The 27,735-nt window shown below is 41.4% G+C and overlaps 1 protein-coding gene and 1 non-coding gene across 2 annotated transcripts in view; both read left to right on the top strand.

Moving 5' to 3' along the window:
* LOC139384404 (ALK tyrosine kinase receptor-like) overlaps positions 1–27,735 on the top strand; it is a 658,145-nt gene that overhangs the window by 613,059 nt on the left and 17,351 nt on the right. The window contains 6 exon segments of the mRNA XM_071129162.1: positions 4,129–4,315; positions 11,357–11,447; positions 11,769–11,833; positions 12,940–13,069; positions 15,530–15,627; positions 17,147–17,239. Of these exon segments, the coding sequence (XP_070985263.1) occupies positions 4,129–4,315; positions 11,357–11,447; positions 11,769–11,833; positions 12,940–13,069; positions 15,530–15,627; positions 17,147–17,239 (664 nt within the window).
* Positions 19,406–19,460, top strand: LOC139385314 (U7 small nuclear RNA). Its single transcript, XR_011628935.1, has one exon. It is a non-coding gene; the product is annotated as a U7 small nuclear RNA (small nuclear RNA).

The following is a 27,735-nucleotide window of genomic DNA, read 5'->3' on the forward strand; positions in this document are numbered from 1 at the left end:
TTGGCATTCTCTAAACCAGTTCACCTGGAATAATTTTCCAACAGTCTTGATGTAGTTCCCACATATGCTGAACACTTGTTGACTGCTTTTCCTTCACTCTACCCCAAACCATCTCAATTGGGTTGAGGTCGGGTGATGATGGAGGCAAGGTCCTCTGATGCAGAACTCCATCACTCTCCTTCTTTGTCAAATAGCCCTTACACAGCCTGGAGGTGTGTTGTCATTGTCCTCTTGAAAAACAAATGATAGTCCTACCAGTGCAAACCATATGGGATAGCGTATCACTTCAGAATGCTGTGGTATGCTAGTTAAGTGTGCCTTGAAGTCTAAATAAATCACTGACAGTGTCACCATGCTTCACGATGGGAACCACACGAGGAGATCATCCGTCTAAATTAAATCATATCAAATGTTATGTCACATGCGCCAAATACAACCTTAAATTCTTACTTACAAGCGCTAACTTCTTGCTCCTACTTGAGACGCATATGTCCCAAGTAGGCACCTGGAAATGCAAATGCGCTACGCTAAATGCTAAATGTACTCGTTAAAACTCAAACCTTGATCAAAATTCACAAGCAGGGTATTAAATTAAAGCTACACTCGTTGTGAACCTAGCCAGCAAGTCAGATTTTTAAAATGCTTTTCGGCGAAAGCATCAGAAGCTATTATCTGATAGCATGCACCCCCCAAAATGCCAGCTCGACACGTAAACAACAGATTTTGCGATAGACGGCGCTACCCAAAACGCAGAAATAAAATATAAAACATTCATTACCTTAGACGAGCTTCTTTCTTGGCACTCCTATATGCCCCATAAACATCACTATTGGGTCTTTTTTTCGTTTAAATCGGTCCATATATACCCAAAATAGCTTTGTATAGAAGTAGTGTCATTCAGAAAAATTCATCGTTTTTAAACGCTGCGTAATTTTTTAAAATTAAAAAAGTCGACGATAAACTTTCACAAAACACTTCGAAATCCTTTTGTAATCCAACTTTAGGTATTAGTAAACGTTTATAATCTATCAAAACGATTACAGGGCGATGTCTCTTCAATAGGTCCTCACTTCAACAACAATGCAATCTGATCTCTCGCTAAACTGCATCCGGGTGAAGACTGGAGAACTTGGGGTCAGACAGATGGATTTTCCAACAATTAATTCGACTGAAAATTAGTACAATGGCGCCATCGTGCGGAATTTGTAGATGGTGCAGGCAAATTCCCATTAAATTCTGTTCTCCTTTAACAACTGGTGGAAGTGACTTATGGAAATTATTTTTTGCTTTCAGAGAGCAGTTTTTCTTGCGTTTTTCAATGAAACACACGCTCTGTTATAGTCACAGCCGTGATTTAACCAGTTTTATAAACTTCAGAGTGTTTTCTATCTACACATACTAATCATATGCATATACTATATTCCTGGCATGAGTAGCAGGACGCTGAAAAGTTGCGCGATTTTTAACAGAATTTTCAAAAAAGGAGGGGGTAGGATGAAGAGGCTAACCAACAATGCAGATTTAATAAAATACCTAAAAACTAAGAAGAAGACATAAAAATAACAAATATTTAAAGAACAGCAGTAAAATAATAATAGCAAGACTATATACAGGGGGGGTACCGGTACATAGTCAATGTGCGGGAGCACTGGTTAGTTGAGGTAATTGAAGTCATATGTACAGTCCATGTATGTAGGTACAGTTATTAAAATGACTCTGCATAGATAACAGAGAGTAGCTGCAGCGTAAAAGATGGGGGGGGGGGGAATGGAGGTAGTCTGGGTAAAGAAAAGCAGTAAAATGATAATAGCAAGACTATATACAGGGGGGTACCGGTACATAGTCAATGTGCGGGAGCACTGGTTAGTTGAGGTAATTGAAGTAATATGTATGTATGTAGGTACAGTTATTAAAATGACTCTGCATAGATAAGAGAGTAGCTGCAGCGTAAAAGATGGGGGGGGGGGGGGGGGGGCAATGGAGGTAGTCTGGGTAGCCATCCAATTAGATGTTCAGGAGTCTTATGGCTTGGGGGTAAAAGCTGTTTAGAAGCCTCTTGGACCTAGACTTGGCACTCCGGTACCGCTTGCCATGCAGTAGCAGAGATAATTTTGACTAGGGTGGCTGGAGTCTTTGACAATTTTTAGGGCCATCCTCTGACTGCCTGTTATAGAGGTCCTGGATAGCAGGAAGATTGGCCCCAGTGTTTTACTGGGCCGTACGCACTACCCTCTGTAGTGCCTTGCGGTCAGAGGCCGAGCAGTTTGCCATACCAGGCGTGGACGCAACCAGTGCTCTCGATGGTGCAGCTGTAGAGGATCTGAGGACCCATGCCAAATCTTTTCAGTCTCCTGAGGGGGAATAGGTTTTGTCATGCCCTCTTCACGACTGTGTTGGTGTGCTTGGACCAAGTTAGCTTTTTGTGATGTCTAATGTCCATTGCTCATGTTTTTTGACCCAAGCAAGTCTCTTCTTATTATTGGTGTCCTTTACTAGTGGTTTCTTTGCAGCAATTCATCAATAAAGGTCTGATTCATGCAATCTCCTCTGAACAGTTGATGATGAGATGTGTCTGTTATCTGAGCTCTGTGAAGCATTTATTTGGGCTGCAATTTCAGAGGCTGGTAACTGTAATGAACTAATCCTCTGCAGCAGAGGTCTTCCTTTCCTGTGGCGGAACCTCGAGAGCCAGTTTCATCATAGCGCGTAATGTTTTTTGCTACTGCACATGAAGAAACTTTCCAAGTTCTTTTAAATGTTCCGTATTGACTGACCTTCATGTTTTAAAGTAACGATGTACTGTCGTTTCTCTTTGCTTTTTTGAGCTGTTCTTGCAATAATATGGAAATTTGGTATTTTACCAAATAGGGCTATCTTCTGTATTCCACCCCTATCTTATCACAATACAACTGATTGGCTCAAATGCATTTTAAGAAGGAAAGAAATTCCACCAATTAACTTTTAACCAGGCACACCCGTTAATAGAAAGGCATTCCAGGTGACTACCTCGTGAACCTGAAAGAATGCCAAGAGTGTGCAAAGCTGTCATCAAGGCAGAGGGTGGCTACTTTTTTGAAGAATCTCAAAAATAAAATCTATTTTGATTTGTTTAACACTTTTTTGGTTACTACATGATTCCATAACTGTTATTTCATAGTTGATGTCTTCACTATTATACTACACCCTTGAATGAGTAAATGTGTCCAAACTTTTGACTGGTACTGTATGTGCATAAACACACAAACAGGAATATTAATGCACACACACACACATTTCATTTACATTCTTTACAAACACCCACTCGTCCACACTGTCACTTACAAAGGCTGTAGATTCCCTGGAGACTTCTACACAGAATCCGAAAGCACTTACTTACTGGAATAAATACCCTTGGAGGGGGGCTTCATCACATCAGCTGCAGCATGATGTACAGGTGGGGGAAGAAGACGTGTGGCGGCATTGCAACAATGAATGACACACACACACATGCGAGCGCGCGCACACACACACCCACCCACACACACTGATGAATGAAAGACAGAGCTCGTGCATTACCAGTTCATAAATAAATAAGTTCACATATTGTAAATTCAGCAACTTATGTGTTTGCAGCACTGGTCGGAGCCGTTTGTCTGTCTGCTGCAGCGCTCTAGGGTGTTAATGTGTGTATGTGTAAAAGAGGGGGAGGGGAGTGTGTGTTGCATACTGTATGTATGTGGCTGTCCTACTGGTTGACTTTTGTGTATGTCATGTGGTGTGTTTGTTTCCATGTGTACATACTACATCGTTTATTTTGCATTCTGCATATACTTAAGTTCTTGACATACTATGATAATATTTGGTCACACTTTAAACAGAGTATGCTTTCTAAAAGGTGTAGTGAACCCTTTATAAGGCCTACGCAGATACTTCAGTATTATTTCACAAGCACATTTCATACTATATACATTAAAGGGTGGCATAAGGGTCACGACACATTTGGCACAGCACCAGAAGAAAGCACCTGTTATTATCACCCGTCATATGTTTTCCGTTTGCATATGATGTACCAACATGGGTCCTTTTTTACATCCCTTCACATATCTGTCCATATTTCCTCATAGTATATGTATATTCTTGTCTATGCAGTGTACAGACGTAAGCATACAGAGCTACAGTCCATTCAGCTGGAGCTCCAGAGCCCGGACTGTAAACTGAGCAAGCTGAGGGCTTCAACCATCATGACTGACTACAACCCCAACTACTGCTTCGCTGGGAAGTCCGCCTCTGTCAACGACCTGAAGGAGGTGCCCCGACGCAACATCTCCCTCACCAGGTACACTAGCCTTCAAAAAGTCATAAACATCAACAATTAGAATAAGTTTACTTCAGCGGTCTTAAAACTTGCCTCACCCACTACCACCTGGGTGATGCCACAGCAGTCATTTGAGCAAGAAATCTCACCACACATCAGGGTGGTGTTCACTAGGGGGGCGATTCAGACTTAGGAAATGTACACATTTCTTACACACCTTTCTCAGTAGTTGATATTCAGACTTGCCTATGCAGGTGCGTAATGGGCTCTATAGATGTGGCTATCTTGCAGGCACTGAATAAATGTAATCCAACCATTGAAAATCCTCCCAATTGCTGGTCAAGTTCATTCAATAGGGTTTTCAGCGCGTTTATCTTAAGTCATCCCGTTAAATACGGTGTAACTTTAATTCAAATTTTGACGACAGACTCACTAGAATACGTCGAGAGAACAGGTTCAGAATATAGAGATCAGTGAAAGAAAACCATTTAGATATATGCCTATTTTGATATGCCATTTCAGCTTCAACAGGTCCACTTGAAAATACACTGATCTTGTCGATTATTTAGTCAAATTCTTGAGTTAGGAAAGTATGTATCAATAAAATGAAGAAAAAAAAACATGTTTGGAGATCCTTTATGCAGTGAATATATTGATGAATCCAAAATACAGTGGTTTGATTCATCCTGAAAGTTTCCATATTCAAATTCAATCCATGAAATATTGGAAGTGTACAATAGGGGTTGAACAATAGTTGTTACGAATCCCTTTTGGCCCGACAGTCTAGGGGAGATGGTAACGAGACCCGTAACATAACTCATGCAATTTATAATAGTGACAAAGTAAAAGTGAGAACGAAATAACCACGACAACTGAAATCTACCGTCAAACTCAGGGTTTATGGGGGGGCAGGAAAGGGGGCTGAGCTGGACCCAAGGAAAAAAACAATAAGCATCCAAAACACCCCTAAGCTAGACTGGCCTATTTTAACAACAGCTAACTAACCAAAAATACAGTGGGTGGTCCGCCCAGTTCTAACTAGTGTTTTTAACTAAGTTTACCTACGGGTAGTGTATGCCCATGGGCGACTTGTCTTGGTTCCCCCTTTTCCCACCAGCAAACAAACACAGACACCATAACCAAAAACAATACTCACAGGTGACGACAAAATGATATGGAGGTGCTCAAACAAAAGATAGCTCAATACATAAAGAGAGATAGAGACATGGTAGGAGAGGGTGAAAAAGAGCGATCTACAGACATATGACATTTACAGAGAGATCGAGCTCCAGAGCAAACAACTGACAGGGTTTTTAAACCAAGGGAAAGGAACTGTGATTGGGTAGGAAACAGGAGGAGGTGTGTCTTCTGATTGATGATTGATTGGTGACTGATTGGGGAGTGATGATTTTCACCTGTGAGGGGAGAAGGAGAGAAAAGAACACAGGATACATACACACACACCCACAGGATACCTGTATCCATAACAATAGTCCTATAAACCAACCCTAATCCTCACTAATCATGGAACTGTATGACCACAGTCCAGTCATCGTGAACCGTGCACCAGGCTCCATCTTTAAACTGCTACATGTGGTCTGAATTCCATAATGATTCAAATGGGCTACATGTCCCAAATTGTCATGGATCCCTCTGGAACTTTCATTGCGCCCTATTCCTACTGATTGTATTTGTATTACAATCAGTAGTGGTTGTATCGTGTACATGTACAAATGTGCCCTTTGTTCACCACGGCGCTGTCGATTTATGTCCGTTGGTACGTGTGAGTACCTGTCCTGTGTGTTTTGGCTTTTGAGCATTTGTGGATTGCGCAGATGATTACGGGTCTCGTCCCGTGTGTTAATCATCGTGCACATGTGCTATTTATTCAAGGTACTCCTCACTCTTTTGTTTTGGGTTTCTACCCTTTGTTTTTGTTACGTGTTTGTTTGGTCTTCGTCCCAGTGCCTTTACACGGCACGCCGTAATTTAGGGTATAATAAAAAATCTATATATATTTCACATTCCTGTGCCTGTCTCCCGAATCATTGTTACCAACGTGACACAAATTATTACACAATGTGAGCCTTATATAATCCACTATTGCTAGCAACTCTCAGGAACAACTACACGGGACGTGACAGAGAAAAGAAAGGTTACAAATTTAGACTAGTTTCCTACAAAGGAAACTAACACTAAGGTGTCAGTTATAAATGTATGTGGGTATGACTGACGGTGGATGCCGATAGTGGCTAATATTTAACATGATACAAATTGTAAAATAGCCTAAAACTGAGAAAAGCCCTTGCATATAATTAAACCATTCTAAAGCGCATTCAATCAACTATGCAGGTTTGGTGCTGCAGAGGCCTATAGCTTGGGTCTCCAAATTTCACCCCCACAAATTATGAGGGCATACAATAAAAACTCTGAATAAAGGCACAGCTATTTTTAGTCTACTTCACTGTTGAAAAGGGGCCGTGATACATGTCATGTTGATATGGTTTTCAGTTTGTTTCTATATGGTTTCTCATTCGTGTCTTGGGATCATAAGGAAAAATCATATAAAACAATTTCTTTGTGTATTTTACAATCCCCTTCTCGAAATGGATGACTTTTTACCTCTCTCTTCTTAATAGCACTTAGCAATTTTTAAATTACAGTGCATGGAGAATGCTTTTATTTCCATCAGAAAAAATTAATTAGATGCTTTTTACACTTGGAACCGGTAGGTTCGCTCGACCTTATTTGTGGTACAATTATGAGGGAATTGAGTCACTGTCAAAATACGGCATATCTGTAGACACACCTCCGCCACACCTTCATGTCTTTGATATCCACCCCAAAAGAATAGTTGGTGAATAGCATAATATTATCATTCTTAAGTTCAAGGTCTGGATACGGGTAGAGAGAATATTGCATAAAAAGGGAATTCTTCCATTAACCACACAATAACTCTTGACGCAATTCCCCCCTAGGCACATAGTGCCTATTTGAAAGTGTACACACCCCTCGCAGTTTTGTCACATTTTGCTGCCTGAAACATCTATCTAAAAAATGATTAAACTAGATGTTTTTCCTACAGATCAACACAATCTACTGCACATTTTCAAAGTGAAAGAAAAAGTATAGAATTTTTTTTTTTACCACAGTCCAGTCATCGTGAACCGTGCACCAGGCTCCATCTTTAAACTGCTACATGTGGTCTGAATTCCATAATGATTCAAATGGGCTACATGTCCCAAATTGTCATGGATCCCTCTGGAACTTTCATTGCGCCCTATTCCTACTGATTGTATTTGTATTACAATCAGTAGTGGTTGTACCGTGTACATGTACAAATGTGCCCTTTGTTCACCACGGCGCTGTCGATTTATGTCCGTTGGTACGTGTGAGTACCTGTCCTGTGTGTTTTGGCTTTTGAGCATTTGTGGATTGCGCAGATGATTAATAACACACTTAAAACGAAGATGTCTTGATTGCGAATGTCTTCACAACCCAGAATTGATACTTGGTGGAAGCCCCTTAGGCAGCAATTTCAGCTGTAAATCATTTTGAATAAGATTCTACCAACTCTACACAACTCTTAGGGCAACATACAGTGCATTCAACAAGGATTCAAACCCCTGGACTTTTTCCCCAATTTTTTTTAAATAGAGCCTTAATCTTAAATGGATTAAATACATGTTTATCCTCATCAATCTAAACAAAATACCCCATAATGACAAAGTGACAAGAGGTTTTTAGAAATGTTTGTTATTTATTAAAAATAAAAAACAGAAATACCTTATTTACATAAGTATTCAGACCTTTTGCTAAGCCATGAGGTTGAAGGAATTGTCCATGGAGCTCCGAGACAGGATTGTGTTGAGACACAGATGTCTAATGTCCATTGCTCATGTTTCTTGGCCCAAGCAAGTTTCTTCTTATTATTGGTGTCATTTAGTAGTGGTTTCTTTGCAGCAATTCAACCACGAAGGCCTGATTCACAGTCTCCTCTGAACAGTTGATATTGAGATTTGCCTGTTACATGAACTCTGTGAAGCATTTATTTGGCCTGCAATTTCAGGAATTGAACCTTGCATTTCTAACGCCATGCTTTTACTGACTGAGTCACACAGGACCAGAAATCCTATCTTCAGCCATCTTTAAGTGGAATGTTAATTTTCCTCCTGCTTTGCAAAGTAGAGCAATTCAGTTAAATGGACTTCCATGCTAAAAACTAAAGTGCCTTCCTCACATTTGAAAACGGTTTGAAAACGGTTCAACCATAGATGAGACAGATGTTACATCACTAATGTATGAATCAGAAGCATCCGGTTGGCATTTCCGCTCAGAGAGGATGCCCAGTGGCTGGAAAGGGGAGATGATCGAGCGAGATGGATTTTGGTTGACACTGTGCTAATTTTCTCATCAATGAAACAGTTTTCTGATCCTAAAAGTAGGATCTGTTATGAACAGAGTGGGTTAAGTTTTGTAGAGTTTAACCTTTGCCAAAGTAAAAAAAAAAAAAATTACGTTGTTCAGAAGGAGTGCAAGGACTAATTGAGTTATTGCACACGCGCACTTCACAGGGTAGGCGTTCCCGAACGGAAATATGCAAATACATGCTAGAACACACCAATAGGATCTCGCTAGCTCTTGCTTGGCTCTGCCCACCTCCTTGCTTGTTCTTCCCACTATGATTAATTTGCTTCCATTGGAAACAACAGGCTGTGGTCTATCTTGGGTTAGTTATAAAATTATTTGTTTCAACCTTATTATTATATTATACATACTGTAGTTTTATATGGTAACGTTTCCTGTACTAACATGCTGCGATGTCCTCACAAAGCACCAGCATTTCAGCTGACCCAGTGACCTCTGAAAGCCATGGCATTTATTGGTCGGGGACAGTACTTAAGATGTCCGAGAAGGTTAGATCACTGTGAAAGGCTAAGCTAGCCACCTGGTACACATACTGTAAATAGGCCCACTTTCCTTCCACCCAATAATAAATGACATCAACTGTGAATGCTTACTGCCTTGCAAAAGTATTCAGCCCCCTTGGCGTTTTTCCTATTTTGTTGCATAACAACCTGTAATTTAAATAGATTTTTATTTGGATTTCATGTAATGGATATAATAGTTCACAATAGTTAAAATTGGTGAAGTGAAATGAAGAAAATAAAGAAATTCAAAAAAAAAAAAAAAACAGAAAAGTGGTCCATGCATATGTATTCAACCCCTTTGCTATGAATCCCCTAAATAAGATCTGGTGCAGCCAATTACCTTCAGAAGTCACATAATTAGATTGCACACAGGCGGACATTATTTAACTAAGTGTCACATGTTCTGTCACATGATCTACGTATATATACGCCTGTTCTGAATGGCCACAGAGTCTGCAACACCACTAAGTAAGGGGCACAACCAAGCACGCGGCACTATGAAGACCAAGGAACTCTCCAAACAGGTCAGGGACAAAGTAGTGGAGAAGTACAGATCTTAAAAGATGGAAAGAATATGGAACATGGCACCAAAACAAACCTGTCACAAGAGGGCTGCCCACCAAAATGCACAGACCAGGCAAGGAGGGCATTAATCAGAATGGCAACAAAGAGACCAAAGATAACCTTGAAGGAGCTGCAAAGCTCCACAGCGGAGATTGGAGTATCTGTCCATAGGACCACATTAAGCCGTACACTCCACAGAGCTGGGCTTTATGGAAGAGTGTTCAGAAAAAAGCCATTGCTTAAAGAAATAAAATAAGCAAACACATTTTGGTGTTCGCCAAAAGGCATGTGGGAGAGTCCCAAACATATGGAAGAAGGTACTCTGGTCAGATGAGAGTAAAATTGAACTTTTTGGCCATCAAGGAAAACGCTATGTCCGGTGCAAACCAAACACCGCCCATCACCCTGAGAATACCATCAGTATCACAGTGAAGCATGGTGGTGGCAGCATCATGCTGTGGGGATGTTTTTCATCAGCAGGGACTGGGAGACTAGTCAGGATCGAGGGAAAGATGGTCAAAATTGAAGGATGATGGAATGGCGCTAAATGCAGGGTAATTCTTGAGGGAAACCTGTTTCAGTCTTCCAGAGATTTGAGACTGTGACAGAGGTTCACCTTCCAGCAGGACAATTTTAGTTTTATTTTACCTTTATTTAACTAGGAAGTCAGTTAAGAACCAATTCTTATTTTCAATGACGGCCTAGGAGCAGTGGGTTAACTGCCTTGTTCAGAGGCAGAACGACAGATTTTCACCTTGTCAGCTCGGGGATTCGATCTTGCAACCTTTCGGTTACTAGTTCAATGCCCTTACCACCAGTCTACCTGCCACCCCAATGACCCTAAGCATACTACTAAAGCAATGTTCGAGTGATTTAAGGGGAAACATTTAAATGTCTTGGAATGGCCTAGTCAAAGCCCAGACTTCAATCCAATTTTGAATCTGTGGTATGACTTAAAGATTCCTGTACACCAGTGGAACCCATCCAAATTGAAGGAGCTAGAGCAGTTTTGCCTTGAAGAATGGGCAAAAATCCCAGTGGCTAGATGTGCCAAGCTTATAGAGACATACCCCAAGAGACTTGCAGCTGTAATTGCTGCAATTGGTGGCTCTACAAAGTATTGACTTTGGGGGGAGGTTGAATAGTTATGCATGCTCAAGTTTTCCGTTTTTTTGTCTTATTTCTTGTTTGTTTCACAATAAAAAATATTTTGCATCTCAACGTGGTTGGCATGTTGTGTAAATCAAATGATACAAACCCCCCAAAAATCAATTTTAATTCCAGGTTGTAAGGCAACAAAATAGGAAAAATGCCAAGGGGAGTGAATACTTTCGCAAGCCACTGTATGTTGTAGTGTGTACTGTGGGTGCATTGTGAAGGCATTATGGAGGTATACTTTCGCTTTACATTTGGTCTATAAGACATTATCTTACCAATATGCATCTCAAAGTTGCCCTTTCGTTTTGTCTGTGTGCGTGCGTGCGTGTGCGTGCTTGTGTGTGGGTGTGTGTGTGTGTGTGTGTGTGCGTGCTTGCATGTGTGCGTGTTCTTCCTTGTATCTGTATAGGGGTCTGGGACATGGTGCCTTTGGTGAAGTGTATGAAGGGATGGCAGCGGGAATACCTGGAGAGCCCAGTCCCATGCAAGTAGCAGTCAAGGTGAGCCCTGACACAAACAAAAAACAAGAAATAAACAAACAAACTTACACACAGAATATACTGGGCCTCATTCATCTGTAATATCAGCAAGAATGTGTGTGTATTGGGTACGTATTTTATTCACAAACATTTCAGTGAGCTTATGTAGATTTTTTAATTGAACCTTTATTTAGGCAGGGGAGTCCTATTAAGACCCAGGTCACTTCTTTGATGGAGCCCTACTGTGCAGATGTATCCTTAGTTCTGCACATCTGTCTACACAGCATTGTCTATATTCTTTCTGAATGTCCTCATTGTGTGTTCTGTGTGCATCCCCTATAGACACTCCCTGAGGTGTGCTCTGAGCAGGATGAGCTTGACTTTCTCATGGAGGCTCTCATTATCAGGTAACACAAACCACGTTTCCATCCACAGTTTTCATGCAAGCAAAGTCATACTGTATGCAAATAAATCACAACAGGTGTGATGGAAACAAAGTGTTGGTACAATTTCACAAATGTTGACAGACAATTTGTTCATTCGACATGGTGGGATCTTTTTGTGTCGGTAAAATTAATTATGTGACAATTGCGGTGGAAACTATTTTATGTGCAATTATTTATATATAAACCATCATATCGAAGTAAACTTCGAGCCACCCAATGATATGCTCCATTGTGCTACCACCACAACGTGGAAAAGCATTAGAGTTTATAGGAAGATTAAATTGTTTTGATTAACTTTCCTGGTGGTTAAGTGATGGACAGTGATGAGCTTCATGCACATTTCCAATACATATCTAGGGCTTTATTTGAAGGCTCGTGACACGATGATAAACACTTGGCTGCCAGTTATCAAATAAAAATGACGTTGGTCTCATTCCATTTCATAATTTAAAACCTACCCCCATTTTGTCAGTTGACTGTTGTCTAGAGAGTATGCTCCAAAACCAGATGGCGTGCATATGATATGCTATAAAATGCAACAGTTTGTTTTGACAAAACTGTCAGTGGATTTGAAAATGTGACTTATGTCCTTTTATTTTTATGTGAACTAACTCATCACGCACAGCCTTTTATCCACAACAAATCAATTTGATGGAAACACATCACTGATGGAAAAATGTCCATATTGTTTTTATGCAGATTTGTTCATATTAACATGAACATCTCTCGGCAATTGGATGGAAACCTAGTTACAGTCACACAAACCCAAGCACACGCATGCACGCACTTAAACACTCTCTCTCTCACACACACACACACACACACACAGCTTTTGGTTGAAGACATATTGCAAACATGCTCCATGGCAGACCATTCTTCAGCAACCATGTACTGTAATCTCACTTCCTTTCCAATCCTCTCCTTCTCCCTTTACTTTCCCCTTTCCTCCCTAACTCTCTCCCTTCTTTCCTTCTTCCTCCTCCTTCCTTTCCTCTCTCTCCTCCCTCCTCTCACTCCTTCACCCCTCTCCTCTCTCCCTCCTCTCTTTTATCCCTCTCCCCCTGCAGTAAATTCAGCCACCAGAACATAGTGCGGTGTATAGGGGTGAGTCTACAGGCCCTACCACGCTTCATCCTATTGGAATTGATGGCTGGAGGAGACCTCAAGAGTTTCCTGAGAGAGACGCGACCCAGACTGGTCAGTTCAGTTGCCAGTTTGTCTCGTATATTTTAAAGTGTACAGTGCGTTAGTTCAGAGCGGTAATGCTTTAGTGCACAGCTCAAGTGTTTTTTGTTAGATGAATATGTTGTCTTGCTCTAAGTCACAACAGCCAGAGATGGTACCTTGGAGCAGAGATTTCTGAAACCTTGAAAAGTAAGTTTGACTACATTTGCCAAATTGTTAAAAGGTTTGAATAAATGCAACAGTTGATTCTTTATTTGTAAGAAATGCAACAGATGAACAGTGGATAACTGTAGTTTTTTTTTTTCAATCACATATTGACTGGATAATAGCACTTAAAATATTTTACTGGCAATGGACAAATAAAGAATGAAGTTCAGGGATTTGGGTGGAATTAGGGTATTCAATTTATTGTACAATTTTGTTTCTTAGAATGCACTCATATATACAGTATATTCTCTAATGGTATCAGGTATTCTTTTAATATTTTGTTTGAATAAAATGATATGTGCCTCATTGCATAAATACACTAGGTATATTAGCATATAAACTACATGGCCAAAAGTATGTGGACACGTGCTCTTCTGGGAACGCTTTCTAAAGTGGCTTGCGAAAGTGTTCACCCCCTTGGTATTTTTACTATTTTGTTGCCTTACAACCTGGAATTAAAATAGATTTCTGGGGGTTTGTATCATTTAATTTACACAACATGCCAACCACGTTGAAGATGCACATTTCTATTGATAAACAAACAAGAAATAAGACCCCAAAAAAATGAAAACTTGAGTGTATATAATTATTCACCCCCCCAAGTCAATACTTTGTAGAGCCACCAATTGCAGCAATTACAGCTGCAATTCTCTTGGGGTATGTCTCTATAAGCTTGGCACATCTAGCCACTGGGATTTTTGCCCATTCTTCAAGGCAAAACTGCTCTAGCTCCTTCAATTTGGATGGGTTCCACTGGTGTACAGCAATCTTTACGGCATACCACAGATTCTCAGTTGTTTCCCTTTAAACCACTCAAGTGTTGCTTTAGCAGTATGCTTAGGGTCATTGTCCTGCTGGAGGGTGAACGTCCGTCACAGTCTCAAATCTTTGGAAGACTGAAACAGGTTTCCCTCAAGGATTTTCCTGTATTTAGCCCCATCGATCATTCCTTCAATTCTGACCAGTTTCCCAGTCCCTGCCGATGAAAAGCATCCCCACAGCATGATGCTGCCACCACCATGCTTCACTTTGGGAATGAAGTTCTCGGGGTGATAAGAGTTGTTAGGTTTGCCCCAGACATAGCATTTTCCTTTCCTTGGAGTTTTGGTGGGCAGCCCTCTCTAGGCAGGTTAGTTGTGGTGCCGAATTCTTTCAAATTTTTTAGTAATGGATTTAATGGTGCTCCGTGGGATTATCAAAGTATCTGATATTTTTTTGTAACCGAAACCTGATCTGTACTTTTCCACAACTTTGTCCCTGACCTGACTTTGTCCCTGACTTGCACCAGATCTAATTTAGGGGCTTCATAGCAAAGGGGGTGAACACATATGCACGGACCACTTTTCAGTTTTTTATATTTTTTACTTTTTTTAAAACACTTTTTTTTTTTCAGTTCACTTCACCAATTCCGACTATTTTGTGTATGTCCATTACATGAAATTCAAATTAATATTTTAAATTACAGGTTGTAATGCAACAAAATAGGAAAAATGCCAAGGGGGATGAATACTTTTGCAAGGCACTGTACTAGATGTTGGAACATTTTTGTGGGGACCATTTCTGTATGGACCTGTCAAGCTGAAACAGGAAAAGGCCTTCCCCAAACTGTTCACAAAGTTGGAGGCACAGAATTTACTTGAATTTCATAGCATGCTGTAGCGTTAAGGTTTCCCTTCATTGGAACTAAGGGGCCTAGCCCGAAACATGATGGTGTCATCTGCATAGAGGTGGATCAAAGAATCACCCACAGCAAGAGCAACATCATTGATTCATACAGAGAAAAGAGTCGGCCCAAGAATTGAACCCTGCGGCACCCCCATAGAGTCTGCTTTTATACATGAATCTGTTATTCCAATAATCACACAATTGTTTTAAGGGTGGGAGTGGAAACCAACATGCACACAACACAGTGGGCTACACTACACCATTCTCACATATATGTGTTCTGCGTTCTCTGTTTGGACCTTATTCTACCATGGGGATAAGATACACACTTTTTAAATGTAACCTTTATTTAACTAGGCAAGTCAGTTAAGAACAAATTCTTATTTAGGTCTGCGTTATAGGGCGATTTAAATGTTAAGGTAATTTCCAATTGAGCAGACATATGCAGCGTTTACCATGAGTACAGTCTCTGAGAACACTGGAACATTGTCTTCAAATTTCAATCGCGCTGTAGAGCAGGTCTTCAGCTCTACGGATTGAATCAAGCCCTATGTATATATGAGCCTGATCTCTTCCTCTCTATCTGGTATCTCTCTATAGGAGCACCCTTCTAGTCTATCCATGGAGGACCTGCTCAACGTGGCCAGAGACATAGCACAGGGATGCCAATACCTGGAGGAGAACCAGTTTATACACCGGTAGGCCTAATGTGGTAGAGAAACATACTGTACATGGATTTATGTGTGTGCACAGTGTGCACATAATGTATAGTCAAACCCACACAATATGCAATGACAGACAAATACACTCTCACACACAGACACTAATTTCACCCACTTACTGTATACATACGCACACACAAATAGCAGTGCACGCACACACCACAAAGACACAGTCCCCCACATTCACACCCTCCCAAACAAAAACAGATGGGAACAGAACGGTTTGACTGCTTCCCCCCGCAACCCCAGCAATCACCTTGCTTGGTTTCCACGGCGTCCTTAACCTGTGACAGGATTTTCCCTTTAACCCGCAACTTCCTGCAAGTCATCCAATGACAAACGAGCCCAATTAAAGCTAATTTACCCCAAAATGTGCTGTCAACTATGATACCGCCTAATGGTGTCACAGGAGTGTAGCTACAGACACACATGCAGACCCTAGCATGCACACACACGAACACAACACACAGAAGCACTAGGCTACACACACTACACACACACACCAGCACGACTCCTTATTACAAATCACAGCAACCATCATCATCCTTGAGGCCACTATGTGTGAGTTCGTGTCACTAGACTATATTTTCTTGAGGAAAACCTGCATTGACGACATGCTCTCTTGGAGCGCATTAAGTATCAAGTGCAATATCTCGAAGAGTGTGGTGGCTGCTTTGTCATACCACTCAAATTCTGCAGCCTCTTAAATCTTATTACAATCCCATACAACATAAATGTATGCATATGCTAAATCTGGCTGTGAATAACACTGTCTTGTTTAATCCGAATTCAAACAGTTCAGATTAACCAATTTAATGTTCAGTTAATGCTTAATGCTTTAATACATGAATCTGTTATTCCAATAATCACACTCAATTGTTTAAGGGTGGGAGTGGAAACCAACATGCACACAACACAATGGGCTACACTACATTATTCTCACAGATATGTGTTTTGAGTCCTCTGTTTGCCCTTATTTTACCATGGGGATAAGATACACACCGACAGACAGAAGGACGGAAGGACGGACAAGCTCGCACACACTAACGCAGACAGACAGACAGACAGACAGGCTCGCACACACTAACGCAGACGGACAGACAGACAGACACGCTCGCACACACTAACACAGACGGACAGACGGACAGACGGACAGACGGGCAGACAGACAGACAGACAGACAGACAGACAGACAGACAGACAAGCTCGCACACACTAACGCAGACGGACAGACAAGCTCGCACACACTAACGCAGACGGACAGACAGACAGACAGACAGACAGACAGACAGACAAGCTCGCACACACTAACGCAGACGGACAGACAGACAGACGGACAGACAAGCTCGCACACACTAACGCAGACAGACAGACTAGCGCGCACACACTAACGCACATACAGATGAGCACAAACATGCACAGATAGACAGAGACACACACACACACTAACACGAACACACCCCTGTAAGGTTCTTCTTGTCTTGTCACTTTGCAGGGACATTGCGGCCCGGAACTGCCTGCTGACCACCAAAGGATCAGGGAGAGTGGCCAAGATCGGGGACTTTGGAATGGCCAGAGACATTTATAGGTACTGCCATCATAAATAGTCATTAAACCCAGCTACTATAAAGGTATATGTGGACTGGGGTGGTCTGGCGGTCTGGGCAGTTGCCTCTGGAGCACATGTACGATATACCGCTGCCAGCATGAGTTGGAGTATGGCCTGTTGCTACTTCAGCACCATCTCTCCTAAGTGTCAACTCTGCCTATCTCTTTTCAAACATGACAAAATATCAAAGGAGTGGGACTGCCCCACTCATTTAAAATAATAATAATTGTGACGCCTGCTCCCGCTCTCCCTCTCTGGCGCTCGAGGGCACCAGGCTGCCTATACCTTCATTATGCATACCTGTCACCATCATTACACTCATCAGTGCTCAATGGACTCACTTGGACTCCTTCACCTTGTTGATTGCCCCATCTATATCTGTCTGTTCCTCAGTTGGTTCCCCAAGTCAGCTTTAATGTTTTCATGGCCAGACGCTGTCCTGTCCAGTTTCATGTCCATTGTTTATTAATTAAATGTTCACTCCCTGTACTTCCTTCTCGTCTATCAGCGTCGATCCTTACAAAAATATATATTTAAACAACAAGGCCCAAGGAGGTGTGGCCAATATACTACGGCTAAAGGCTGTTCTTCTGTATGACGCAACGCGGAGTGCCTGGACACAGCCATTAGCCGTGGTGTATTGGCCATATATCACAAACCCCTGAGGAGACTTATTGCTGTTATAAACTGGTTACCAACATAATTAGGGCAGTAAAACTAAATATTTTGTTATACCCCTTGTATACATTCTGATATACTATGGCTTTCAGCCAGTCAGAATTCAGGGCTCAAACCACCCGTTGGTAACCAGTTTATAATAGCAATAAGGCTCCTCTGGGGTTTGTGATATATGGCCAATACACCACGGCTAATGGCTGTGTCCAGGTCGTGGTATATTGGCCATATACCACACCTCCTTGGGCCTTATTGCTTAAATATACCACAGTTTTCAGACATTCATTATCCAGGACCCAAACTATCTAGTTTATAATTATGTTTATTACTGCCTGTGTCTGTTGCTAGGGATACAGTCCATTTCTTCTTCTGGGAAACAAAGTCAATTACAAATTATTTTTTTACAATCTGAGTGGGATCCATGGATACACCGTTTAGTTAGTAATGGCTGCCATGATGGCACCAAACACTTTATGTCTAGTTGTAGAATGCCAATTCTATCTAGAATGTCAATTTGAAGATTGCTGGGGGCATTTCATTTCAATTTGATGGTACAAATAATAATGTCTCACAAACACAGGAAGGCTAGGAGGTTAAAAGTAGAAGCCACATTTTGGTTGGACCTTGTGTACAATTGACGAATAAAGCGATCTTAATCTTAATTTTACAGTTTTATTCATCCTCAAAGTCCTTGTGATTGCATACTGACTTGAGGTGTTTTCCCAGTTGCAATTCCAATCCACACTGCACCGTTCACGAATGCACAACCCAATGAGGAAATCACCTCCACCACCCACATCTCAGCCTGACGTCACAAAGAATTGGAGGATGAATGTTATAACACACATGAAAAAATACTACAATTTAATATATAATTCTAAAGTAAACTGTAGTATACTGTAGAATACTACACACTGTAGTATCCCTCGCTCATCAGGAGTAGTACTTACTATGGAATGTTATAGTATACTCAGGATTCTGAGTGGCGCAGCATCTCAGTGCTTGAGGTGTCACTACAGACACCCTGGTACGAATCCAGGCTGTATCACAATCGGCCATGATTGGGAGTCCCATAGGGCAGCGCACATTTGGCCCAGCGTCATCCGGGTTTGGCCGGTGTAGGCCGTCAATGTAACTAAGAATTGGTTCTTAGTTAACTGACTTGCCTAGTTAAATAAAGGTAAAATAAAAATAAATACTGTGGAAGACTATACTAAATAGTATTATGTGCCCAAAAACTATTTTATAAATACCACAGTAATGTCCACAAAAACATTACAGTCTACAAAAACACTACATTTTCACTATAGTAAATACTACAGTATTTAGTTTGCACATTCCCCTCCCCCATATCGCAATGTGCCACCCATAAGTGAGAAACCATATATTGTGTTCCCTACAGGTTATAGAAAAGAGCCGACGTCCTAAACTATCCATTCAGACCCCAGTCCTACCTACCTACAAGTTGTGGAAAATTTGCTCTTTCAGTATTTCTTTAGTAGGTTTCCTGAAGGAGAAAGCCTTCACTTCTATGTCAAGGATAATAAAACAAACACACTACAGTAAATAGTACAGTACTGACTTGAGGTGTTTTCCCAGTTGCAATTCACAAAAACACTACAGTAAATACTACAATATACTACAATCTGCAAAAACACTACATTATAATTGCTAATTAATTTAACGTGTGTCTGTCCAGTATTATGTTTTTTTCATAGGGAGACATATCTGTTCAAACGTTGTCAACAATACCTCCGAGTGTTGGTCGATGTATCAAATTAATTTGATTAATTAAAATGTATGTTTTAGCGCGATGTTCCAAATGCCTGTAACGCAAGAATCAAGTTTAACATTTTTTTCCAGGTTTTTATGAGCATTCTGTTTTTTTGTACTACTTAAGTAGTTGTTTGGGGTATCTGTACTTTACTATTTATATTTTTGACAACTTTTACTTTTACTCCACTACAAAATAAAATAATTTACTTTTTACTCCTTACATTTTCCCTGACACCCAAAAGTACTAGTTACATTTTGAATGCTTAGCAAGACAGGAAAATTGTCTAATTCCCACACTTATCAAGAAAACATCCCTAGTCATTCCTACTGCCTCTCATCTGGCAGACTCACTAAACACAAGTGTGCCCCTGGCTATCAGTAAATAATAAAAAAAATATGAAAATATTGTCGTCTGGTTTGCTTAACCCTCTTTGGGATAAGGGGCAGAATTTTGATGTCCGGATGAAAAGCTTGCCCAAAGTAGACTGCCTGTTACTCAGGCACAGAAGCTAGGATATGCATATAATTGGTAGATTTGGATAGAAAACACTCTAAAACTGTTCAAATATTGTTTGTGAGTATAACAGAGGACAAGCCAACCCCCCAAAATAACCACTGTTTTCAATGGCTGGCACTTTTATTACAAGGCGAAAACCTCCCTGATTGCAGTTCCTAGGACTTCCACTAGATGTCAACAGTCTTTAGAAAGAGTTTCAGGCTGGTTTTTTGACAAATTAGCTAGAAGTTGTATGTGGCTCCCATTTTGGCTGTAGTGTTTTCATGTGCGTGGAGGAAAGCGCATTCTTTGTTATTTATCTCCGGTAATGAACATACTATTCTCCGTCTTAAATTGTATTGTTTATTTACGTATTAGGGTACCTAAGGTTTGATTATAAACGTTGTTTGACTTGTTTGGATAAGTTTATTGGTAACGTTTGGGATTCATTTTGTATGCATTTTGAAGGAGGGAAACCGGTGAATTATTGACTGAAGCGTGCCAGCTAAACTGAGTTTTTATGGATATAAAGAAGGACTTTATCGAACAAAAGGACCATTTGTGATATAACTGGGAGTGCCAACAGAAGAAGATCTTCAAAGGTAAGGCATATATTTTATCGCTATTTCTGACTTTCGTGGCCCACTTGCCAGGTTGAAAAAATGTTTTTCATGGTTTTGTATGCTTGGTGCTGTCCTCAGATAATCGCATGGTCTGCATGGTGTGCTTTAGCTGTGAAGTATTTTTGAAATCTGACATGGCGGCTGGATTAACAAGATGTTAAGCTTTATTTTCATGTATTCCACATGTATTTTCATGAATGTTAAATATAAATTTTTCTGTAGTTTGAATTTCGCTCTCTGCAATTCCACCGGATGTTGTCCAGATGGGTCGCTAGCAGAACGCCTGCGCTAGAAAGGTTAATATAAGGATGTTTTATGATTTATACTTCCACGTTTGATAGACTTGTAGACTTAGTCAAATGGTATTTTACTGGATGGCTCAATTTTATCTTGAGTCATTTTCTTTTAAGGTATCCACTTTTACTCAAGTATGACAATTGGGTAATTTTTCCACCAATGCACGTCCCCTTCGCTCATTCTATGCTGTTTGCACTGTGCACCTTCCCACCCACACACAGACACCAAGTCCCTCCCCCTGCCATCAAAAGAAGAAGCTTAAACTCGCTATTTGCATTTGATGTTTGGTCCAACAGTCATATGGACAGACACACTTAGAGACATTATTCTACTGTAATGGACCAGAACTTAACCTTTCTAACGATACCCTTTCAATGTCTCAACTCCTAAAATGTAGAACAGAGCTGATCCTACTAAAACGAGAGTATCAATAAGCATGATTGTGGAAATTAAAGGCTCAGTTTCTGCCATGTGTGGCAATAGCAGCATTTTAGCCACAAACGTATGTGCTAGCTATCTAGTCTGTCTATAATGTTAATGTGCAATGGGCATAAAAAAATAATTTATATAGGGAAATGGCAATACATTCTCATTCTGAGAAGTAAACATCTTATCTAGGTAGACCACTTGATTTCAATATCTAAACAAAGTGAACAGGCAATGTTGTTCAAACATTTGGAGATGGACAGGAATGTGTATTCATAGCAGTTTTAAAAAATATATATTTCACCTTTATTTAACCAGGTAGGCCAGTTGAGACCAAGTTCTCATTTACAACTACTTCCTGGCCAAGATAAAGCAAAGCAGTGCGACACAAACAACAACACAGAGTTACACATGGAATAAACAAGCATACAGTCAATAACACAATAGAAAAGTCTATATATGAGGTAAGATAAGGGAGGCAAGGCAATAATTAGGCCATAGTGGTGAAATAATTACAATTTAGCAATTAAACACTGGAGTGATAGATATGCAGAAGATGAATGCGCATATAGTTGTCCACATATTCTAAGTCAGAACCGTCCAGCGTAGTGATGCTAGTCTGGCGGGCGGGTGTGGACAGTGATCGGTTGAAGAGCATGCCTTTAGTTTTACTTGCATTTAAGAGCAGTTGGAGGCACTGGAAGGAGGGTTGTATGGCATTGAAGCTCGTTTGGAGGTTTGGTGTCCAAAGAAGGGCCAGATGTATACAGAATGGTGTTGTCTGCGTAGAGGTGGATCAAAGAATCACAAGCAGCAAGAGTGACATCATTGATGTATACAGAGAAAAGAGTCGGCCCAAGAATTGAACCCTGTGGCACCACCATAGAGACTGCCAGAGGTCCAGACAACAGGCCCTCCGATTTGACACACTGAACTCTATCTGAGAAGTAATTGGTGAACCAGGCGAGGCAGTCTCTATGGGGGTGCCGATAAGAATGCAGTGATTGACAGAGTCGAAAGCCTTAGCCAGTTCGATGAAGATGGTTGCACAGTACTGTCTTTTATCGATGGTGGTTATGATATTGTTTGGACATTGAGCGTAGCTGAGGTGCACCAATGACCAGCTCGGAAACCAGATTGCATAGCGGAGAAGGTATGGTGGGTTTCAAAATGGTTGGTGATATGTTTATTAACTTGGCTTTCGAAGACTTTCGAAAACCAGGGCAGGATGGATATAGATCTGTAACAGTTTGGGTCTAGAGTGTCTCCCCCTTTGAAGAGGGGGATGACTGCAGCAGCTTTCCAATCTTTAGGGATCTCAGGCGATGCGAAAGAGAGGTTGAACAGGATAGTAATAGGGGTTGTAACAATTGCAGCAGATAATTTTAGAAAGAGATGGTCCAGATTGTCTAGCTCAGCTGATTTGTACGGGTCCAGATTTTGCAGCTCTTTCAAAACATCAGCTATCTGGATTTGGGTGAAGGGGGGGGGGGCTTGGGCAAGTTGCTACGGGGAGCTTAGAGCTGTTGGCCGGGGTAGGGGTAGCGAGATGGAAAGCATGGCCGGTCGTGGAAAAATGGTATCGAAATTCGTAGATAATGTGATAATGATCATGAGTGTTTCCTATCCTCTGTGCAGTGGGCAGCTGGGAGAAGGTGCTCTTATTCTCCATGGACTTGACAGTGTCCCAAAACTTTTTGGAATTAGTGCTACAGAATGCACATTTTTGTTTGAAAAAGCTAGCATTTGCTTTCCTATCTGACTGTGTATATTGGTTTCTGACTTCCCTGAAAAGTTTAATATCACAGGGGCTATTCAATGCTATTGCAGTATAACACAGGATGTTTTTGCGCTGGCCAAGGACAGTCAAGTCAGGAGGGAACCAGGGGCCATATCTGTTCTTAGTTCTACATTTTTAGAATGGGGAATGCTTATTTAAGATGCAGGAAAGCACTTTTAAAGAACAACCTCTACTGACGGGATGAGGTCAATATCCTTCCAGGATACCCGCAGGCAATGAGGCAGGCAATGAGGCAGTGATCACTGAGATCCTGGTTGAAGAAACAGAGGTGTAATTGGAGAGCAAGTTTGTCAGGATGATATCTATGAGGGTGCCCATGTTTACGGATTTAGGGTTGTACCTGGTAGGTTCCTTGATCATTTGTGTGAGTTTGAGGGCATCTAGCTTATATTGTATGACGGCCGGGGTGTTAAGTATATCCCAGATTAGGTCACCTAACAGTACGAACTCTGAAGATAGGTGGGTGGATATCAATTCACATATGTTGTCCAGGGCACAGCTGGGGGCTGAGGGGGGCCTATAACAGCGGCAACAGTGAGAGACTTGTTTTTGGAAAGGTGGATTAGAAGCTAGAACTTTTTGGACACAGACCTGGATAGTAAGACAGAACTCTGCAGGCTAACTCCGCCCCATTTGGCAGTTCTATCTTGACGGAAAATGTTGTAGTACTTTTGGTGGCCTTCCTAAGCCAGGATTCAGACAAGGCTTGGACATCAGGTTTGGCAGAATGTGCTAAAGCAGTGAATAAAAAAAATGTAGGGAGGAGGTTTCTGATGTCAACATACATTAAACCAAGGCTTTTACGGTTACAGAAGTCAACAAATTAGAGGGCCTGGGGAATAGGTGTAGTACAGGGGGCTACAGGGCCTGGGTTAACCTCTACATCACCAGAGGAACGGAGGAGGAGTAGGATAAGGGTACGGCTAAAGGCTATAAGAACTGGTCATCTAGTGCGTTGGGAACAGAGAATAAAGGGAGCAGATTTCTGGGCGTGGTAGAATAGATTCAGGGCATAATGTACAGACAAGGTATGCTAGAATGTGAATACAGTGTAGGTAAACCTAGGCATTGAGTGACGATGAGCGACGTTGCGTCTCTGAAGGCACCAGTTAAGCCAGGTGAGGTCTCCCCATGTGTGGGGGTGGGACAAAATAGCTATCTAAAGCATGTTGAGCAGGACTGGGGGCTCTACAGTGAAATAAAACAATAAGAACCAACCGAAACAGCAGTAGACAAGGCATATTGACATTAGAGAGAGGCATAAAGCGATCACAGGTGTTGGTCGGAGAGCTAAGACAACAACGGGTAAATGGTGATGAATGGGCAGGGAGGGTCAGTTAGGTACACACAGGACCTGAGTTCGAGACTGTGGCTGACAGAAAAACAAAATGATGTGCGGTGTTAAAACCTCTTCATCCTACCCCCTCCTTTTTTGAACATTCTGTTAAAAATCGCGCAACTTTTCAGCGTCCTGCTACTCATGCCAGGAATATAGTATATGCATATGATTAGTATGTGTGGATAGAAAACACTCTGAAGTTTATAAAACTGGTTAAATCACGGCTGTGACTATAACAGAGCGTGTGTTTCATTGAAAAACGCAAGAAAAACTGCTCTCTGAAAGCAAAAAATAATTTCCATAAGTCACTTCCACCAGTTGTTAAAAGAGAACAGAATTTAATGGGAATTTGCCTGCACCTCATACAAATTCCGCACGATGGCGCCATTGTACTAATTTTCAATTGAATTAATTGTTGGAAAATACATCTGTCTGACCTCTAGTTTTCCAGTCTTCACCCGGAAGCAGTTTAGGGAGAGATCAGATGGCATTGTTTTTGAAGTGAGGACCTATTGAAGAGACATCGCCCTGTAATCATTTTGATAGATTATAAACGTTTACTAATACCTAAAGTTGGATTACAAAAGGATTTCGAAGTGTTTTGTGAAAGTTTATCGTCGACTTTTTTAATTTTAAAAAATTACGCAGCGTTTAAAAACGATGATTTTTTCTGAATGACACAGTTTCCATACAAAGCTATTTTGGGTATATATGGACCGATTTAAACGAAAAAAAGACCCAATAGTGATGTTTATGGGGCATATAGGAGTGCCAAGAAAGAAGCTCGTCTAAGGTAATGAATGTTTTATATTTTATTTCTGCGTTTTGGGTAGCGCCGGCTATCGCAAAATCTGTTGTTTACGTGTCGAGCTGGCATTTTGGGGGGTGCATGCTATCAGATAATAGCTTCTGATGCTTTCGCCGAAAAGCATTTTAAAAATCTGACTTGCTGGCTAGGTTCACAACGAGTGTAGCTTTAATTCAATACCCTGCTTGTGAATTTTGATCAAGGTTTGAGTTTTAACGAGTACATTTAGCATTTAGCGTAGCGCATTTGCATTTCCAGGTGCCTAGTTGAGACATCTGCGTCTCAAGTAGGATCAAGAAGTTAATGAACATAATGGCATCAGCTGTGTAGCCAGGTCCATATATCCATAGGGTTCAATGAGCAGCAATAGGTGAGTCAGGGAGCCGTTCAGTAGTCGCTACTACACTAGGCAAGCGGGAGACACGGCGTTCTGAAAGCTAGCGGGCTGGAGCTAGCAGATGGGTCTTCGGCTACACTGCCGTGGAAAAGCCTGTTGAAACCACATCGGACGATTGCGTCGGCAGGGCTCCGTGTCGACAATAAAGGGTCCAGGCTAATTGGCAAAAGAGGTATTGTAGCCCAAGAATTAGCTGGTATACTACGTCGGCTAGCCAGGAGATGAGTCTAGCTTGAGGCTAGCTCAAGGCTAACTGGTGCTTGCTTCGGGACCGAGGCGTTAGCCAACAATAGCCACTCGGTTGCAGCTAGCTAGCTGCGATGATCCTGTGTAATGGTCCAGAGCTTGTGGCAGGAATCCGGTGATGTGTTAGAGAAAAGCAGTCCGATATGCTCTGGGTTGATATCGCGCTGTGCAGACTGGCAGGTAATTGTCTGAGCTAAAGCTGGCTGGTGTCTGAGCTAATAGTCTGAGCTGAGATGAGGAGCACTAGCAGTGTCAAACAATGACAAGAGCTAGTTTGCTGGCTAGTTTTGGATGGAGGTTCCAGTCATAAGGTATAAAAATAGCAGATCCATACCACATTGGGTGAGGCGGATAGAAAGTGAGATGGAAAGTGAGATTAAATTATATATGAAAAAAAATGAAAAACAGACTATTTACAGACTAATAACACAGGACAAGACAAACACACGTCCAACTGCTATGCCATGTTGGATAGACCAGTTCTAAGCAAATAGATCCAAGTTTACCAATAAAAAATCTACTTTGATGGAAAAACAGTGCGTTCTGAAAGTATTCAGACCCCTTGACTTTTTCCACATTTTGTTACATTACAGCCTTATTAAAACATTGCTCATCAATCTACACACAATATCCCAGAGCAAAAACTGGTTTTAAGATATGTTAGCAAATTTATAAAAACTAAACAGAGGGAGTATTCAGACCCTTTTTATTTAGACCCTTTGCTCTGAGACTCGAAATTGATCTCCAGTGCTCCGTTAAAAAAATAACTTTCATGGAGTCTAGCTGTGGTTAACTCAAATGATTGGACATGATTTGGAAAGGCACACACCTGTCTATATAAGGTCCTACAGTTGACAGTGCATATCAGAGCAAAAACCAAGCCATGAGGTCGAAGGAATTGTCAGAGAGCTCCAAGACAGGATTGTGTCGAGGCACAGACCTGGGGAAGGGGTACCAAAATATTTCTGCAGCATTGAAGGTCCCCAAGAACAGTGGCCTCCATCAATCTTAAATTGAACAAGTTTGGAACCACCAATACTCTTCCTAGAGCTGGCCGCCCGGCCAAACTGATCAATCAAGGGAGAAGGGACTTGAGCAGGGATGTGACCAAGAATCTGATGGTCATGTTTGTCCTTCTGGAAGGTTCTCCCATCTCCACAGAGGAACTCTATCAATCTGGCCTTTGTGGTAGAGTGGCCGAACGGAAACCACTCCTCAGTAAAAGGCACATGACAGCCCGCTTGGAGTTTGTCAAATGGCACCTAAAGGACTCCCAGACCATGAAAAACAAGATTCTTTGGTCTGATGAAACCAGGATTGAACTCTTTGGCTTGAATGCCAAGCGTCACATCTGGAGGAAACCTGGCACCATCCTTACGGTGAAGCAAGATGGTGGCAGCATAATGCTGTGGGGATGTTTTTAAGCGGCAAGTCTGGGAGACTAGTCAGGATTGAGGGAAAGATGAACTAAGTAAAGAATAGAGAGATCCTTAATGAAAACTTATTCCAGAGTGCTCAGGACCACAGACTGGGGTGAATCTTCACCATCCATCAGGACAATGACCCTAAGCACAAAGTCAAGACAATGCAG

The sequence above is a fragment of the Oncorhynchus clarkii genome, chromosome 26 (assembly GCF_045791955.1).
Source record: "Oncorhynchus clarkii lewisi isolate Uvic-CL-2024 chromosome 26, UVic_Ocla_1.0, whole genome shotgun sequence".
In the NCBI taxonomy this organism is placed as follows: domain Eukaryota; kingdom Metazoa; phylum Chordata; class Actinopteri; order Salmoniformes; family Salmonidae; genus Oncorhynchus; species Oncorhynchus clarkii.